The sequence below is a fragment of the Gobio gobio genome, assembly GCF_949357685.1.
Source record: "Gobio gobio genome assembly, chromosome: 25".
Classification (NCBI taxonomy): domain Eukaryota; kingdom Metazoa; phylum Chordata; class Actinopteri; order Cypriniformes; family Gobionidae; genus Gobio; species Gobio gobio.
The window spans coordinates 43,384-63,565 of record NC_137121.1 but is presented as its reverse complement, the minus strand read 5'-3'; the positions used below and the strand labels follow the sequence as shown (position 1 = coordinate 63,565).

Sequence of the window (20,182 nt, the reverse complement as noted above, 5' to 3'; positions counted from 1 at the left end):
TGTTTTTTTTGTATTTACTAATTCGGGGAACAGACACAGTCTCTATATGATAATATCTAGGTGAAAGAGTCTCTATGTGCTGGGATTTATCTGACTCCGGTAACGTGAGACAGCTAGCAGACGGTCGGTTTAGCCAGTTTGTCTGCTTCCTGACCTGGGCCCTAGTGAGTCAAGGTTTAGCTCTAAGACTATGTGCCAGATTACTAGAGAGAAGAGCGGCACCACCCCAAGAGGGATGGATGCCATCCTTCAACAGGTCAGGTCTGCCCCAAAAACTTTTCCAATTGTCTATGAACCCTATGTTATTTTGCAGACACCACTTAGACAACCAGCCATTGAGTGATGATAGTCTGCTAACTATCTCATCACTCCTTTTTACCGGGAGCGGTCCAGAACAAAAAACAGCCTCAGACATCGTACTAGCGAGTTCACACACCTCTTTAATGTTAATTTTGGTGATCTCCGACTGGCGAAGTCGAACATCATTAGTGCCGACGTGAATAATAATCTTAGAGAATTTACGATTAGCTTTAGCCAGCACTTTTAAATTTGCTTTGATGTCAGGTGCTCTGGCTCCCGGTAAACAAGTGACTATGGTGGCTGGTGTCTCTATCTTCACGTTCCGTGTAATAGAATCGCCAATGACTAGGGCACTTTCAACAGGAGACTCAGTGGGTGCTTCACTGAGAGGGGAGAACCTGTTTGATGTTCTAACCGGAACGGAAAAGCGGTTCTTTGGTCTGCGACTATGCTGCCTCACTGTTACCCAGTTTCCCTGCTGCGAGGGCCCTGCAGCCGGAACCGAAGAATGTACAGAGTTCACTAAGCTATTCGCATCCAAATCAGTGTCTAAAGCTGTTACATCCTCACTACTCTCAGATAAAGTATGGATGCGTGTTTCTAATTCTGAAATCTTCTCCGTCAGCCTAACTATCTCCTTACATTTATCACATGTGAAGCCCTTTTCGCCAGCGGAGAAGCCTATACTGAACATGTGGCATGCACTGCAGGTGATAATGACAGGAGAAGACATGACTTACCGTGTTTGTTGATTAATCCAATTTACCACTTACCACAATCGTTTGCTGGACACAATTTACTAATCCAAGTTATGAACTCAGAAAAAGGGAGGCCCGGGTGCAGAGATAACAAGCTAACAGGCTAGCAAAATGCTAACGTGTGATGGTGATTTAGATTAAAAGCTAGCGATGTCAAATTTAACGTGATAGGCAATTTTTAAACAATGTATGGTGATGAGTAAGTTATATTTAGCAGTAGAAGAAAGAGGAAATATCAAAATAAAGATTCAAACGTAAGCAAGGCTCTACAGAGCTACAGACTTGAGCTACAGAGCAACAGACACAGCAGGCAGACAGCAGGCAAGCAAAGATGGGTCAAATTGGCACTTTGAGAGAATTGTCAAACAATTCAACAATCACATTTCTCAATGCAAGATTGCATACATAATATTGTGAAAAGATTCAGGGAATCCAGAGAAATCTCAGTCTGTGTAGGGCAAGGCAGGAGACCTATGTGGGCCCAAGCTCATCTCAGATGGTCGAAAACAGTGGAAATGTTTTTTTCCCCACACCTTTTTATTGATATGCATTCAATTTTATCATGTCCTCAGTGCAAAGTAATCAACTTCCACAAGAACTATAAACCATGAAATGATAAAAATCTCAAAATATTTTAGATTGTTATAGAATAGGCTAAACTACCTCTAGTTATACATATAAATCATGTGAAACTATAGTTATTTTTTTTACAATTGTCTTCATTTACTGTGTCCCTGAAGTCATCTTCCACCCTGTTAGTATGTGTTTCTCGACTTCCAAAAAAGACCACAATTTCATTGAGACAATTTTCAGGAAATTACATAATTAGTTTTTCCTGCTGGAATTCAACCGTACAAAATTAAGTAAGCTTCAACTCTCACCTCTACCTTTTTTTTAGTTTTTGAAATGTTATCCTGCTTGTCCCACTCTTAAAGTTCCACCCTGTTAGGCTCTTTTATGAAGAATGTTTGTCAGGGAATTTTTTTAAAAAACATATCGGACATAGTTATAAAAGTTCTGTTTATCTGTAGAAGGTTAGCTAGCTAAACGTTGATCCCTCAAAGAGCTACGGCTAACTTATCTTAAAATTTTCCACCCTGTTGATTCTGCCCTGTTAGATCTATAAACCTAACAGGGTGGAAATTCTAATAGAATAAAACATATTTAGTGTATATTGCAAATTCTATAAACACATATATGCATATATAAATATTATATATAAAACCATGTTATATAGGTGCAGTGCCACACATTACTGATGGTAAATCATGCAGGACAATGATGGAAAACTCCTCCACTGTTCTGGTCTTCCACCCTGTTAGGCGAGTCATTTTTAAATAATAATTTGACAGCAACGTTAAATGTTTAGCATACTTATGTTTTATTTTGGGAGGTGAGGATCATTAAAAGCATATACAATATATGTTTTTGAACACATTTTTTTATTATTTACCATCCTGTTGGCAAAAATGGGTACAAAAAGTACCTGTTCTTAATAATCAAGACTATTCAATTCTATTCATCAATAATAGTTTTGTTATTGTTTCAAGAATTAAAATTTGTTATTGTTATTGTTTAACATTTACATTATTAACATTTTGTGATAACTATGTATATGTCCCTAACAGGGTGGAACACCTTCACGGCCAGCGTCTGAACAATGAATCTACCCATAATTATTATTTTTTTAGTCCCTGAGCTTGACCAATATGTATTCCGTTTCCATTTTATTTCCATTTTGGTAGAATGCTAAAAACATGAAAATCATGTACTTTTTTTTCCCAACGTTTTTTTTCCAAGTTTTATGAAGCCACAATGTTACCGCATACCAGGAATGACCCAGCTATAGTTTCTAACTGTGTTGCTATTTGATTAGAAAAAAGAAAGACAGAAGTGAATTGGCCTGCATGGTAGCCTAATGAGGTGCCGTCAATGGTCTTGCTTTGTAAATAAACCCTTATTGTAACAAATGATATAGTTAAACAATTACAAGAACTATATGTTAGTTCTAAGGCTGAGAACAAGTTAGAAAGAGCTTTAAAATACGGACCTTCTTGAATTATTGACCAAACAATCCCCCCATAACCACGCCCCCAACAAAGCCCCGCCCCCTCTGGTGAGTACCGGCACTTTATTTTTCCCACTTCAAGCACTGTACAGCCCATCATGAAAAGGAGAATCAGACAACAACAATGACCCCAAACTATTGAGCAGATGATCAGGCCAGATTGGGTAAAAGTACCACTTGCAAAACTGCAACAATCAATATCCTCAATTCCTAAATGAATAAAAAGTGTAATCAAAAGGAAGGGTAATGTGACAGTGGTAAACAGGTTTTGGTGTTGCATCTAAATTTGTTCATATTTATAAAATACAATTAAGTTGGTCAGTGAAAACATTGGATATCTTTTCTTTGTACTTTTTGTCAGTTAAAGTTTAAAGATAATTAACAAATCACAGATTCTTGATTTTATTGCATTTTACAAAATGTCCCAACTTTTCTGGAAATAGGGTTGTTTTCATTTCAAATTTGTATCTAGTATTTTTCACACATTTGAATCATTCTTCATCATGTTATTTCATCAGTTCATAAGCAGGAAGATGCGGCAAAGTGTCTTCAGAAGATACTTAACATGGTCCATCCAAAGATATCTGAGGTGAGTTTCTAAAATGTTTTGAGTTTGCCATGTTTGATATTATAAGGATCAGGGGCGGACTAGGGCAACAAAAGTGGCCCTGGACTTTCTGGCACAAAGCTGCCATCACACCCCGGTCTGCAACACACCTCACCATAAACCCACCAGCTCATTATACACAGAGCCAGTTTAAACACAACTACATATAGATGCTATCTATACAGAAATATAAATTATATTTATTTATTTTTATTGAAATGCTTATAATAATGAATGACTGACTGACATACTTCTTTAGGTTACAATTTGTCTTTCCTGGTGCACATGGCAAATAGTATTTTTTTGTATTACATATTTTGAATTCTGTTTTCCATACACTGGTTTAATATCCCTAAGTTCAATACCTGCCATACATTCAGTCCATACAACACAATGCTATGGTAGAAGACTTAGTATGTAGTGCAGACCGTGGACTGTTTTATGGTGCCTTTCTAGTGGTTATAGTATTTGTCCTTTTAGGAGCTTGACATCTACCATTTTATGGAATAGAGCTCCAACTGTGGAAAAGAGTAAAAAAATGATATGAAATATACAGCATATGAGAATGATTTCTGAAGGATCATGTGACACTGAAGACTGGAGCAATAATGATAAATTCAGCTCTGATCACTGAATACATCACACTTATAACTCACACTTATTTATACTCGACTATATAAATTCACATAAAAACAGCTATTGGAAATGTTAATTATATTTCTTAATATTTGTGGTTTAACTGTATTTTTGATCAAATAAATTCAGCCTTTTCCTTTCAAAAACATTTGAAAAAGTCTTACATATTTAAAACTTTTGATTGCCAGTGTGTAAAATATTGCATGTGATCTATCAAATTATGTAGTTACTTTAGTATATGACACTTTCCTACACGGGACATACACTACTTAAAGGATTAGTTCACTTCAAAATGAAAATTTTAAGTTGAGTTAAAAGTTTTTTGAGGAAAACATTCCAGGATTTTTCTGCACATAATGGACTTCAATGGGAACCAACGGTTGAAGGACCAAATCAAGAGGCTCTGACCGATCCCAGATGAGGAATAGAGTCTGATCTAACTCTATCTCTATTTAACCTCAAATGCTCGACTTCGGTGTTGTTCTTCTTCAGGACGCATCACATCATCACGTCAGAAAGGTCACATTGACGAGCGCTTTTAGACCACTGAGACTGATCAGGCTAAATAGAGTTTTGAGTTTTGCCTTAGGTTAGCCGCAAGGGCCATTCATCTGGGTTGACAGATTTTACTATAATCTATAATCCTCATATATATTTACATAGCAATGGGCCCACACTGTCCAGAGTCCCACTGGGAAAACACCTGGTGCTCCAGATTGCCAGTCCGCCCCTGATAGGGATGGAGTTCCTTGTTATACATTAATTCTATCTATCTATCTATCTATCTATCTATCTATCTATCTATCTATCTATCTATCTATCTATCTATCTATCTATCTATCTATCTATCTATCTATCTATCTATCTATCTATCTATCTATCTATCTATCTATCTATCTATCTATCTATCTATCTATCTATCTATCTATCTATCTGTGTAGATATTTCAGGGAAAGATGGCACAAATCACCATTTGTATGAAACCAGCCAAAGCACATGAACCTCTGGAGCAAGTTAAAACATTTTTCATTATATCCATTTCCTTGGAGTCACAGGAGGATCATATAAATATGGTAAGCATTTAAAAATTCCAGATCCTTTTGTAGTGAGAATATAATAACCTCTGATAGGGTAATATTCATAGGGTAAAATGTCAAGTGCCCTAATGTGGTTATAAGAATACTAGAGGTTCAGTTTACCTCAGTCAACTGCATTTGTAGCGTAAAATGATTTGTTTTATGATTTATGAACTATATAATGCTGTCTGAAGCTCTTAAACCTGGAATATTACTTTAAATTCATGCGTCGTCGAGTGACAACACTCTGGGAACGCCCTCAGCGTTACGCATCTGAAGCATGAATGAAATCAAGCCAATCTGATTGGTGGTGCGTCATGACGTAGTAGATGACGGCATACCCGGAAGATACAAAAAGGAAGCTGATGCAAACACACACTAGCTCTTTTGCGATGAAGCAAAAGAGCTAGTGTGCACTCTCTCCTCAGAGAGGTAATGGCGAGGAGAAAGGCCACCTTCAGAGTCAGGTTCTTAGGCTCAGCCAGCTCCAGTGGCTCGAAGGGGGCCTCAGCCAACCCTTCCAGAACCACCGCCAGGTCCCAGGTTGGGACTCTGGAGCGAGCTACCGGCCTCATCCTCCGAGCCCCACGGAGGAACTGTACAACCAGGTGGTGCTTCCCCAAAGGTCCATCACCTAGAGGTGCGTGGAAAGCCCCAAGGGCAGCCACGTACACCTTTAGGGTGGACGGGGTAAGACCAGCGGAGAAGCGATCTTGGAGGAACTCCAGCACTGAAGCCACTGGGCAGTTAACTGGATCCACCTCACGCTCTCTACACCAAGTGGAAAATACATTCCACTTGAGGCTGTACAGTCTCCTGGTAGAAGGAGCCCTGGAGCTGAGTAAGGTCTCGACTACCTCTGCTGACAGGCCCGCCTCTAGGTACCGAGCCCCCTCAGGGGCCAGACCAAGAGGCTCCACAACTCTGGCCGGGGGTGATATATCGTGCCCCCTGCCTGAGAGAGCAGATCCCTCCTCAGAAGAACCTGCCATGGAAGGCCGTCTAGCAGAGCTATGATATCCGAGAACCATACTCGAGTGGGCCACCGGGGTGCTACTAAGAGCAGGCTGATGCCCTCCCGGCGGACCCGCTCCAGAACTCCCGGGAGCAGAGCGATCGGGGGAAATGCGTACAGACGCAGCCTCGGCCACGTCTGCATCATGGCATCCAGCTCCGTTAGGGCTGGGAGAGAACCACAGTGGACAGTGGGATGTCTCTCGAGACGCGAACAGGTCCACTTCCACTGGGCCGAATCTCTCGCACATGGCCTCCACCACCTCTGGGTGGAGTCGCCACTCCCCGGGCCTCAGCCCCTGCCTCGACAGGATGTCTGCTCCCTGATTTTGGTCCCCGGGAATGTATATCGCCCTGAGGGACGATAACTTCCCCTGGGACCACAGGAGGATTTGATGCGCCAGTCTGCATAGAGGGCGCGACCTCAAACCCCCCTGGTGATTCAGATACGCGACAACCGAAGTGTTGTCTGAGCGTATCAGGACATGGTGGCCGCGGAGGTCCGGGTAAAAGCTCCTCAGAGCTTTCCCCGCGGGGAAAACCCCTTGGCCCTCAGCCACCACTGTAGGGATCTCATGTGCAGCAGGCCAAAAGGTATCACGTTGGACGCTGCTGCCATGAGCCCCAGCAGTCTCTGGAACTGCTTCACAGTGAGGCTGCGGCCTGGCTTCACTCTGGAGACCGACGCCAGTATGGATTCCACGCGCGCGGGGGACATTTGTGCCCGCATCGACGTGGAATCCCATACAACTCCCAGGAACGTAGTCCGCTGGGAGGGCGTCAACACGCTCTTTTTCGTGTTGAGTCTCAGCCCCAAGCACCTTATGTGGGCTAGAACGACATCTCGATGCCGAACCGCCACATCGCGCGACCTGGCCAGAATGAGCCAGTCGTCGATGTAATTTAGTATACGGATGCCCTGGAGTCTCAGTGGAGCCAGTGCTGCATCCATACACTTGGTGAAGGTGCGAGGGGAGAGTGCCAGGCCGAAGGGAAGAACCCGATATTGGTACGCTTCGCCCCCGAAAGCGAACCTCAGGAACTTCCTGTGGGTTGGAAGGATGGAAATGTGGAAGTATGCGTCCTTTAGATCTATCGTGACGAACCAGTCCTCGGACTGGATCTGACTCACGATGGCTGGAATTGTGAGCATCCTGAACCTGAATCTCCTCAGAGACCGATTCAGGAGCCTGAGATCTATTATCGGACGCAACCCACCATCCTTCTTGGGAACTATGAAGTACCGGCTGTAGAACCCGGAGTCCCTGTCCGCCAAAGGAACCCGCTCTATGGCTTCCTTGGCTAACAGGGCTTGTACGAGAAGCAACGCTCTCTTTCTGCACCTGCCGGTGCGAGGAGCTAATAGACGGCCGAGACTGTCCCCTTGAGACAGCCTTCCCCGAGGAGCTGGACAGACGAGGGAGGTATTGCTGGAAGGCCGCCGCCTGTTTTCTCACCTCCTGGAACCTCTCGACGACGGTGTTAACCGCGCCGCCGAAAAGTCCAGAAGGCGAGACCGGGGAGTCTAGGAGAAAGTGTTTCTCTCTCTCCTTCATCCCTGACAGGTTTAACCAGAGATGTCTCTCCACACAAACCATGCCCGCCATGGAGCGGCCGATGGAACGGGCCGTCTCCTTGGCAATGCGGAGAGACAAATCGGTGGCCTTCCTTAATTCGAGGACATCGTCCGGAGACGGGCCCTCACCCTCATCTAGCTCCTTGAGGAGGTCGGCCTGGAAGGCCTGCAACACCGCCATAGTGTGCAGGCAGCTACCAGCCCGCCCAGCCGCCATATATGCCCTACCCACCAGCGCAGATGTATCGCGCGCTGGTTTGGTAGGCAACACCTGGGCCTTCAGGGACGAAGCGGCCTCGGGAGAGAGGTAGCTCGTGAGAGACTCCTCTACCCTTGGCAGCGTCCCATAACCCTGTTCGGCCGCCCCCAGTACGTTACCGTAGTCGAGTACTGGAGGGCTGGTAAGTCTGGCCGAATAGGGTTTGTCCCAAGACCTACACAACTCATTGTGTAGGTCCGGGAAAAAAGGAAAGACCCCGGCGTGGAGGTTGAGACCTGCGCCTGAAGTACCGTTCATCCAGCTTACTGGGCGGCTGGATTTCAGGTTCTTCTTGTGGCCAATCGATGTTCAACTTGGCCACAGCGCGGGTCAAAACCTCCACTAGCTCCTCTGGAGCGGGTGTGTGAAGCGATGGCTCAGGCTCCACATCACCCGCCTCGACACTCAGCACATCCGACTCCTCGGAGCCGAATAGCTGCAGCATCGGGTTCTCTGCCCCGCGGGAAGAAGCCGCCTCGCGGGCTTCCTCACGGGGCGGGAGAACATCGGACTCCTCGGACGAGGATAGGGAAAGTGCCTCAGCAGTCCCGTATCCTGTCACGAGGTCCCGTTGCGAGCCCCATGATCTACGGCGCCGCTGTGCCTCAGCAACAGCGGGCCCAGAACCCTGGGGCTCGCGGGCTTGGCCGGCCTCATTGAACACGGCCAGCCGTGAGCGCAACACTTTGAGCGGCAGCTTTTCACATTCGCCACAGGCGGCTCCCTCGAGAGCCGCCCTAGCTTGCTGCACACCCAGGCATTGCACACACAAAAGGTGTGTGTCCGTGCCCGAAAGGAATCGCGGACACGGATGCACACACCTCGTGAACTGTTGCCAACTAGCCATACTTCTGAGATATATTTTGTGACAAACAACACCAAATAGACAGACAAAATGACATATAGCGCTTCGCTGAAGAGCAAAAAGCTAGTGTGTGTTTGCATCAGCTTCCTTTTTGTATCTTCCGGGTATGCCGTCATCTACTACGTCACGACGCACCACCAATCAGATTGGCTTGATTTCATTCATGCTTCAGATGCGTAACGCTGAGGGCGTTCCCAGAGTGTTGTCACTCGACGACGCAGTGCGAGTTCCCTCGAAGGGGAACTCACCAGGTTAGCATGGACATTGTTTCAATAACCTTTATTTTGTATTTCAGCAAAGCTGTTTTGATTCATACTTTAAACCAATCCCCATGTTTGGGGAAGGCCAACAAATATACTGTAAAGAGTGTGAAATGCCAATGGACACAGAAATGGTGAGTGCAGTATATAAATATGTTAACTTCTCTTTAAATACAACAACCTAAAGTTCTACTGGATCAAATGGATCTGCCAGCAATACATAATGTTTCACATGGTTGAGGAGGTTAATAATATAAAAATACATCTATAAATGTGAGTTTATAAAAGTATCTTTCCTTTCAGCGCTGCAGTTTGCAGAAGGTTCCTTCAGTTCTGGTTCTGCATCTGGAGAGGTTTGAACTGGATTATGACACCATGTGCTGTGTGAAGAATCACTCATCAGTGCAAATCCCTGCTCAATTATCAGTCAAAGTAAGATCAATTTGTGATTTAAGGTATTCAATATGAATTATTTAACAGAAAAAGATTTTAGCACAGCTAAAATAAAATAAAACACCCTGCCATTTAATTCCCTTCATGTGGTATCAAAAACCTGTGACTGACTGACTTCAGTAGAACATAGAAGATATTTTGAAGACTCTTAATGCAGAAAAAAAAAATATATATATATTAAGTCATATATTAAGTATTAAGTATTATATTAAGTGTCTACTATGTAGTGCTATTAAGAGCTGAAATTAATTTACTTTTATAATTACACTTTTGATGTTCCCTTAAACAACCACACTTGTCCCTAACATTATCTGTATTTCACCTCAATAAAGCTCAAAGTATACTTCGTTTTTTACATGTACACGAGTGTACACACACAGTCGAACACACAGCCTTGCAAAGTATAGCCTACTTCTTATGACATGTACACGTACACAGGTGTTCAACACATGCACAGTTTGGAACAATCTCTCACCATGAGTTACAACTCCTGTAAATAATGCAAAAAAATAAAATGCGCATGTGCGATCTGAGCGTACAAAGTATGCACGGTTTTAAAAAGTCCAGCGGTGTGCGTGTTCAGTACAGCGTGTACTCTACTGATGAAGAAGTGTACACTCACCCTCACGAATGCGTCAAAACTGAAGTATACTTTAGGTTTAACATTACATATCACTTTTACTGTAATATGAAAACAATAAGTACATTTTCTTTACATAGTAGTTAAAAACAATATAAAGTGTGACCAGACATATTTTTATTGAAAATCTTCTTCTTCATTGAGATGTTGAACTGAGAACTGCTGTGAACAGATCATTGAGTCAATGCTAAGAAATTGTTCATGATCTGGATCATCTTCATCACTGAAAACACTTTTCATCTTTGAGTTAACTTTCTTTCAGTAGTGAATGAGTAAAACAGTGTCTCATCATGTGTGTTTTCAGGATGAGTCTGGTGATAATCACAGGTATGATCTGTACGCTATAGCCAACCATTCTGGCTCTCTCAGTGGTGGACACTACTACGCTGACATCAGATCCTTTGAGGACCAGCGGTGGTATCGATTTAATGACTGCTCTGTACACCAGGTGAACCATCTTTGTTTTTGGATATTTTGACTAGACTGACTATTATAATGTTCTTGGCAGTCAAACTGAATACTTTTTGTGCAGATGTTGCATTGAGAAATACATTTACTGTGTAGCTTTACGGCTGAAATTTGTATGTCTCGTGATGATTTGTGATATAGATTGTGTTTGTTTCATTCCTTTACTGTATAGTCTTTACTCTTATTTTTCAGATCCCTGGTTTGAAGTGTGATCTGAACAATCCCTTATCCAGTGAGAAGGCATACCTTCTTTTGTACAAAAAACGTGAGTTAATATTGAAATGTTCAATTAAGGAAATATGTGGGATCTGAAATCTTAACATTAGCTGTATTTACATGGAGCATTGCATTCAGATTACAAGTGTGTTTTAAAAGTCCAATCCAAATGAAACTGCCCAAGCTGACTGGAGAAGGGTGGGATAAACCAATTCCAATCCGTTAGGACATGTAAACACTTCCCAAACTATCCCACACTAGACACTTTAAAGTGGGAAAAAGAGAGGAGGACAACACAAAACTTTGGATGGACAGTGATACAGAAAGACACTGACAACTCATTTCAGTTCCGAATTCACTTTCCCCCCCCCCACTAAAACAGCTGTTTTAACAGGCGTTACTTTTTATATTCACTCTACATACCCTTTTCTTATAGACAATGCCAAAGCTATAAATATTATCTCTAAACCACTGATCAAGTCAAAAATCAGAATATATATATATATATATATATATATATATATATATATATATATATATATATATATATATATATATATATATATATATATATATATATATATATATATATAAATTAATTAATTGCTAACCCTAAAACCCTTTTCAAGTTCACAAGTTCAGTTCCAGCTTCAATAAGTTGTAGCCGTTTCACTTTCCTGTGGAAGTAGCAAAGCCTATGCTTCATACACCCCTCGTGGCCTAGAGTCGGACTTGTAACCCGAAGGTTGCGGGTTCGAGTCTCAGGTCCGGCAGGAATTGTCGGTGGGGGGAGTGAATAACCAGCGCTCTCCTCCATCTTCAATACCACGACTGAGGTGAGACCCTTGAGCAAGGCACCGAACCCCCAACTGTTCCCCGGGCGCCACAGCAATATGGCTGCCCACTGCTCTGGGTGTGTGTTCACTACTGTGTGTGTGCACTTAGATGGGTTAAATGCAGAGCACAAATTCCAAGTATGGGTCACCATACTTGGCCACAGGTCACTTCACTTCACAAGAACCAAAAAATGTAAATTGCTGAATTTTTACAAAAAAACTTTTGAATAGACTGAAACAGAAGCATCTGCTATATTCTGCTAACTGATTTAAGCAGTTTATTTAACAGAATTTGATTCGACTGTACATCCTCTCTGGAGAAAACAGTGACGTCATCAGCTCAGTTCAGTTCTCATATAGTGACAATGCGGGCCGATCAGTGATAGAGTTGAATATTTAGGGTCGCCAACTGAGCAAGCCAAAAGCCAAAGGCGACAGAGGCGACGGTGACAAGAACCCAAACTCCATCAGTCAAGTCAAGTCAAGTCAAGTCAACTTTATTTATATAGCGCTTTTCACAAAGTAGATTGTTTCAAAGCAGCTTTACAGTGTTAAACAGGAAAATAATGCAGCATAATTTTATTCAGCCGCATAGCCACTCCGGAAAAAACGCTGATGTCATCAGCCCATCTCAACCATCACACAGCGACAGTGTGGGCTTTAGATCAATAATTCGATCAGTAATTTAGTTTAAATGGTTAATTTAGTTTATTATTTAGATTTATTTCGATGTTTATTTGAAAAATTTAGTGTCCCCAACTGAGCACGCCAAGCCAGAGGCAACAGTGGCAAGGAAACCAAAACCCCATCAGGTGACCTAATGGATCAGAGACAGAATGAAGAAAAAAACCTTGGGAAGAACTAGGCTCAGTCACTCAGTTTTCCTCTGGCCAACGAACACACAGTGTGGGATTATGATTCTGGCAGCATTACAGGTCAGAGGTCAGATTAGATTGCAATATTCAGTATTGGAGTATTCAAGCGGCTGGCTGACGTATTTGTTTTCAATGGGAGCGCCACGTTTTTATAACGCCATGAGCGTAATGAGGCACTGAGCGAGTATTTCACGCTCAAGCGCTGAGTGTTCAGTGTTTTTTACCAGTCGCCTAGAGTTGAAGAATGTTCAACTTTGAGTAAAACGCAGCGCTCATCATTGTCACTTTTCACCCAGCCATCCAATCACAGTGGAGGAGGGGCAGGACAAATAAAACACCCACCAACCACCACATTCTGCTTGTACTGTACAACGTCAACAGATGACAACAAGCAGTATAATAACGGAACTAAATTATTTAAAACAAGATCCAGAGCAAATACTTTACATTGTATCAGCGTTTTTATATTTTTTTTTTAGATTAGATTCAACTTTATTGTCATTACACAAGTACAAGGCAACGAAATGCAGTTTAGGTCTAACCAGAAGTGCAATAGCAGCAAGTGCAGGATATATACAATGGTTGCGTAAGTGCAGGACATAAAAATGTTCTGAATATATATAAATATGTATAAGTAGAGAGATGGTTATTACTATAAGCAGAACTGAATTTACAGATGAATATATACAGTGAATAAATATACAGATGGCTATTACTATAAACAGAATTTACAGGTGAATATGTACTAGAATATAATATACAGATGGCTATTACTATAAACAGAATTTACAGGTGAATATGTACTATGAATATAATATACAGATGGCTATTACTATAAACAGAATTTACAGGTGACTATGTACTATGAATAAATATACAGACGGCTATTACTTTGAACAGAATTTTACAGTTAGAGGTATACAATAATATGTTAGGCTAATATGAGGAATATAGCAGTGGATTAAGTTAGTACAATAAATTATGGACAGAGCTATCCGAAAGAAAGTGTAAAAGTGCAGTGGAAAGTGGTTGCATATTACAGTTAAAATGCAAAATGCAAATGTAAACATTGTTACTGTAAATACAGTCGGCAGTGCAGATGAGCATAATCCAGTTACGGTATGGTGGTGCAGAATGCATAAGTAAACAGTTGTTACTGTAATAAACAGTCAGTAGTGCAAATAACAAAGTGAAGGCAGATGTGAGGTAGGAGAGTTCGCAGTTTATGAGGGAAGTGGATCAACGGGGGTTTGAGTTCAGTAAAGAGACAGCTCTGGGGAAAAAACTGATATATAAAAGACTTATATAGAATCAATACAGAAACAATCTTTGAACTGAGATACTAGTAACACTTCCGCGGATATTCCATATCATAACAAGCAAAGAGTCTCAACTGAAAAAAACCGCTGCGCTGCCAAAACGCTCTCAAGCGCCCACAGGGAGGCGTTTTCAGCGGAGCGCCTAGCACTTCCAGTCAGCTAAAACCGCTTTGGTGGACATACGGCCTAACGTTAGCGTAGATGCTATTCTTCTGATGATGTCACGAGTACATCAGGTGTTATGGGAAGTGTTCCCGGTTCCGGCTGACCTAGTTAATGCAGCCTAACAATCATTTCATTGAAAAAGTGTTTTATGTGTATGCCACAGTAAAGAGATGTGTTTTTAGTCTAGATTTAAACTGACAGAGTGTGTCTGCTTCCCGAACAATGTTAGGAAGAGTTCCAGAGTTTAGGTGCTAAAAAGGAAAAGGATCGAGCGCCTGCAGTTGATTTGGATATTCTTGGTATGATCAAGGTATGATGAAGGTGGCGCCGCCGTGCTCGGTCGCCGTTCAGGTCGCTCCGCTAAGACTTTGCTTTTATTTATTATTCTACTCTCTTTTACTCTCTATTTTTTCCAACGGATCATCTGCTTTGATCTGTTACGACAGCAAAACACTTCTGGAAATTGGTTACCGCTACACTGACCTGTTTCAGGACACTTTCTCCAATCTTCCATCTGAGATTCGCCGGGACGCCGAGTTGAACAATGGCCACTCGAGTCGACGGCGAAGATTCAAAAAACACAGCGGGAAACGCGCTGGGATCCGCAACAGACTGAGAAAAAGAGCATTCAGTCCTCCTCTCCCGAGCATTTTGCTCGCAAATGTCCAATCCTTGGAGAATAAGATGGACGATCTTAGAGCCAGGATAAGTTTTCAACGGGACATGAGAGACTGCAACATCTATTGTCTGTCCGAAACATGGCTCACGCCAGCGGTCCCGGATACAGCCGTGACGCCGTCCGAGAACTTCTCTGTTTTTCGGATGGACAGAACAGCCGAGGCCGGGAAATCTAAAGGCGGTGGAGTGTGTTTCATGATAAACAAGAAATGGTGCGATCCTAGGAACATCTCCATTCTTTCGCGATCCTGCTCGCCTCACTTGGAACATTTAACTCTCATGTGCCGGCCTTTCTACCTACCGAGGGAGTTTTCCTCGGTCATCGCCACTGCCGTTTATATTCCACCACAGGCAGACACGGGGCTGGCTTTATCTGCCCTCCATGATGTGACCAGCGGCTTCATAAACAAACACCCCGACGCTGCTTTCATCGTCGCGGGTGATTTTAACAAAGCTAACCTAAAGAAAGTATTGCCAAACTTTCACCAGCATGTCTCCTGTCCCACACGAGGAGCAAACACACTGGATCATTGCTACTCTCCGTTTAAGAACGCCTACAAAGCTCGTTCACAGCCAGCTTTTGGCAAATCGGACCATGCCGCCATTTTCCTCACACCGGAATATAAACAAAGGCTCGTTCAAGAGCCCCCGGTGAGGAGGGAAGTCAAACGCTGGTCATCCCATTCAGAGATCACGCTACAGGCAGCTCTTGATGACGTCGACTGGGACATGTTCCGCGCGAGTTCTGAAGACGTCAGCGAGTTCACAGAAGTGGCGCTCTGCTTTATCAACACACTGACAGAGCAAGCCACACAAACAATAACTATAACGTCCTTCCCTAATCAGAAACCGTGGGTGGACAGTTCAATCCGCACTGCAGTTAACACGCGCACTATCGCGTACAATGCCGGTCTCCAAACGGGGGATATGAGGGAGTACAAAGCTTCATGTTACGCCCTCCGGCGCGCCGTTAAAGCCGCAAAACTCCGCTATAAAGACCGAGTGGAATCTCATTTCCAACTCAACGACTCCCGGCGGATGTGGCAGGGACTGAGGACCATCTGTGCTTTTGGAACTAAATCCTCTGCAGAGGTGAGAGCTGATCCGTTGCTGGTGAACGAGTTAAACTCTTTCTACGCTCGCTTTGATGGTAATCGCGGCAGCGCGACTCCGGCGAGTGACGCGTCAGAGAGAGTCCCTCAGAGCAGCAACGGTCACGTGATCTCTGTCTCGGAGGACGAGGTTCGGAGGGCACTCAAACGTGTGGATGTCAGGAAAGCTGCTGGGCCGGATGGTATTTCAGGTCGTGTTCTGCGGTCCTGTGCTGATCAGCTCGCAGGGCTCTTTACATCCATATTTAACGAGTCCCTTGCTACATCTGTTGTCCCCACCTCCTTCAAACGATCCTCCATCATCCCTGTACCTAAGATCAGTAAACCCTCTTGCCTAAATGACTATCGTCCAGTGGCTCTCACATCTTTAGTCATGAAGGTCTTTGAGAGACTCATTAAAAACAACATTTGCTCCTCCATTCCTGACACTTTGGACCCTCTTCAGTTTGCCTATCGTCCCAATAGATCGACTGAAGATGCCATCTCTCACGTCCTTCACTCCTGCCTCACTCACATCGACAGCAAAAGTGGGAACTATGTCAGGCTGCTATTTATTGACTATAGCTCAGCCTTTAACACCATAGTTCCCATTAAGCTAACACACAAACTCCTGGATCTAGGCCTGAATTCTTCTCTCTGCCTCTGGATTGAAGATTTCCTCACTGGCAGACCCCAGGCGGTGAGAGTAGGCCAGTTCACCTCCACCTCCATCACCCTGAGTGTTGGAGCTCCACAGGGCTGTGTGCTGAGTCCCCTGCTCTACTCTCTCTACACCCATGACTGTTTGTCCACACACAGCTCCACCTCGATCATCAAGTTTGCTGATGATACTGTTGTCCTGGGTCTCATCTCCAACAACAATGAGACGGCATACTTGGACGAAGTGGAGCAACTGACATCATGGTGCCAGGACAACTGTCTCTCTCTGAATGTTAACAAGACCAAAGAACTGATTGTGGACTTCAGGAAGAGACAGCATCGGTCATACTCCCCTCTCATGATCAGCGGGACACCGGTAGAGAGAGTGAGCAGCTTCAAATACCTGGGTGTGAACATCTCCGAGGATCTGACCTGGACTACACACATCCAGACACAGGTGAAAAAAGCCAGGCAAAGACTGTACCACCTGCGCCAGCTGAGGAAATTCAGGGTTTCACCAGCCATCCTGAAAACTTTCTATCGAGGGGCGATAGAAAGTGTCCTGACTCAGTGCATCACAGCGTGGTACGGGAACAGCACCAGTCACGATTCCAAAGCCCTGCAAAGAGTGGTGCGCTTATCCGAGCGCATCTCAGGCTCAGCTCTCCCGTCTCTGCAGGACATCTACACCAAACGCTGCAGAGGTAGAGCTACTAAAATCATCAGAGACATTAATCACCCTGCAAACTCTCACTTCACCCAATAAACCTTGCACATTATACTTCTTTATATATACATATATATATATTTATGTTAACCACTTATTTCTAAGTCTACAGTTTCTCACTTATCATATCCACTTATTTTTTTTATTTATATTTTTATATTTTAATTTTTATATTTTATTTTTATCTTATTTCCTATTTTTATCTTTTACTTGATTTATTTATAATTCTACTTATGTTAATACTTTTTATTCTAATTTTATTCTATTTCTATTTTAATTTCTTGTAACTGTTATTTGCACTGTCCATGGAGCGGACCTGTTTACATTTCACTGCCAGTTGTATATTGTGTATATAACTGTGTATGTGACAAATAAAACTCTTGAATCTTGAATCTTGAATCTTGATCAACTGGCCAGAGTTTAGAGAGCGCAGTAGACGTGATGGAGGATAATGTGTTAAGAGCTCGCTCAAGTACTGGAGATAAACCATTTAGTGGTTTAATCAAATCTTCGAACCATGAGAAAGTGGGAGGAGACTTAGAAGACTTCCATTGCAATAAAATATGTGACCAATCACGGAAAGTAGGTAAAGAAAACTGTTACATTTCAATCAGTTTGGGGGTTACCAGTTGGGGACTAGTTCACCACAGATGTCCGGTTAGAGACATGAAGAAGCAGTAGGATTTCAAGTTCTTTGCTCTTTATTTCCAGCACATTGCTGGTTCCATATGTTTGTCTATGTGTGTGGTCTAAAACAAAGCATACAATAAATAATCAATATAACATAACAAAAACAATTAATCAACTAGATAAATGTATTGAGAGGTAACAGAAACACTTAAAGCACCATCTAGTGAATACATGAACACAAATGAATCATTACTTCAATGGAAAGTATCATTTAAACAAGGGATTTCAACCAAACATAATAAATTCAGTTCATCAAACAGTTAACATAAGCTTCATAGTAAGTACATAAATCAACTTACTTCATACAATATACGCACACAAAAGGTGAAGCAAGCACAGAGTCCGTTTGAAACACTCACGCCATGCTTAGCTATTCACTAGCATCAATCAACGCCACCTGCTGGAGATGGGCGGAGCATAGTTTCTGCTGCTTAGACAGCGCGCTCTGACATTGGTCTCACAGACACAACTTTCAAAATACAAGTCCCAATGGGCCTTTTTAACAGCCGCCCCCAGATTTCTAAAGACTGAGGAAATCTGCCCATTATAAAAAGGTTAAAGTCCAATTTTAGTCTGGAATCTCAGGTAGCTGTATCACCATAGCCACGCACATAAAACTTGTCCTTAATTCTCACTTCAACAGTCCTGATTCTGTTATCCACCCCAGGGAATACTTGAGAGATCTGCCCAATGGGCCACAGGGCTCTGGTGAATTGAGGGTCCACAATCATAACTGTAGTTCCCACCTTTATATCCGGTGACTCTACTTGCCACTTGCTACAAGTCTGAAGACCAGGCAAATAAAACTTGATAAACCGCTTCCAAAAGTGATCTGCTAGGACTTGGCTATGACGCCACCTACGTCGACTCAATAGTTCACTTTGAGGGTATATCACTTGAGGAAGGGACGAATCAGGCCGCCCCATAAGGAGCGAATTAGGAGTGATAGGATCTGGATCAGAGGCATTAGAGGAGGTATACCCTAGGGGTTTAGAATTTAAGATCCCTTCAATCTCAATGAGTGTAGTGAGAAGAGTTTCCTCTGGTATCGGCTGAGTTCCCAGAGTGACTTGTAGAGCTTGTTTCAGGGACCGGATCTCCCTTTCCCAGCACCCACCGAAATGTGGGGCATGAGGTGGGTTGAAGCGGAAGATAATCTACTGGCTGGCAAGCTGTTCCTGAAGCTCTGGAACTAGTTCAGCAAATGTCTGTTGCAGCTCCCTTTCCCCTCCTTTAAAATTGGTACCCTGATCAGATAAAATTTCCATAGGTGTCCCACGTCGGGCTATAAAACGCCTGAGGGCCATAAGGAAGGAGTCTGTATCAAGTCTAGGCAGGAGGTCAATATACACTGCACTTGAACAGAATACCCCATCGCTTTTCACTTCTGCACCCAATCTTTACCAAGAATGGCCCAAAACAGTCAATGCCAGTAGAATAAAAGGCCGGTTTGAATAGACGTAGCCTGGCTGGAGGCAGATCGGCCATTCTGGGGATCTGTGGATTTTTACGAAACTTCTGACATTCTGGACAATCTTTGCGTTGATAACGTCGGATTGCTTCCCTACCCCGAAGGATCCAGTATTTTCTACGCATTTCCGCAAGTACTCTCTCAGGTCCTGGGTGAAGCAGCTTTGCATCATAGTCCTTGATGAGAAGCGAAGTGACAGGATGATGGGGATCAAGCACAATAGGATGCATAAACTCAGGCTCAATCTCTTCACAGCGACAAAGGTGACCTCCTATCCTAAGGAGTTTACTTGCAGAGTCAAGTTCAGGAGCGAGGCTAAGGAGTCGACTGTGGTTATGTTGTTGTTTTCCCGCTGTCAGCTGTGTCACATCGGAGGGAAATCTTTCCCATTGAGCTTGCTGAAAGATAGCCATTTCAGCCCGTCGAAAGTCTTCAGCTGAGAGATTGGCCCCATTTTCCCTGAGAGATTCTGCA

The 20,182-nt window shown here is 43.2% G+C and overlaps 1 protein-coding gene across 1 annotated transcript in view; it reads left to right on the top strand.

Annotated features, from left to right (window-relative positions):
- The window catches only part of LOC307121772 (ubiquitin carboxyl-terminal hydrolase 47-like), a gene marked incomplete at both ends in the record, with an annotated part of 31,643 nt that extends 11,495 nt beyond the window's left edge, over positions 1-20,148 (top strand). Inside the window, 7 exons of the mRNA XM_079809529.1 lie at positions 3,645-3,715; positions 5,311-5,442; positions 9,455-9,553; positions 9,723-9,851; positions 10,817-10,960; positions 11,173-11,245; positions 19,964-20,148. Of these exons, the coding sequence (XP_079665655.1) occupies positions 3,645-3,715; positions 5,311-5,442; positions 9,455-9,553; positions 9,723-9,851; positions 10,817-10,960; positions 11,173-11,245; positions 19,964-20,148 (833 nt within the window). The remainder of the gene's footprint in view (positions 1-3,644; positions 3,716-5,310; positions 5,443-9,454; positions 9,554-9,722; positions 9,852-10,816; positions 10,961-11,172; positions 11,246-19,963) is intronic.
- Positions 20,149-20,182: the final 34 nt, after the last annotated feature.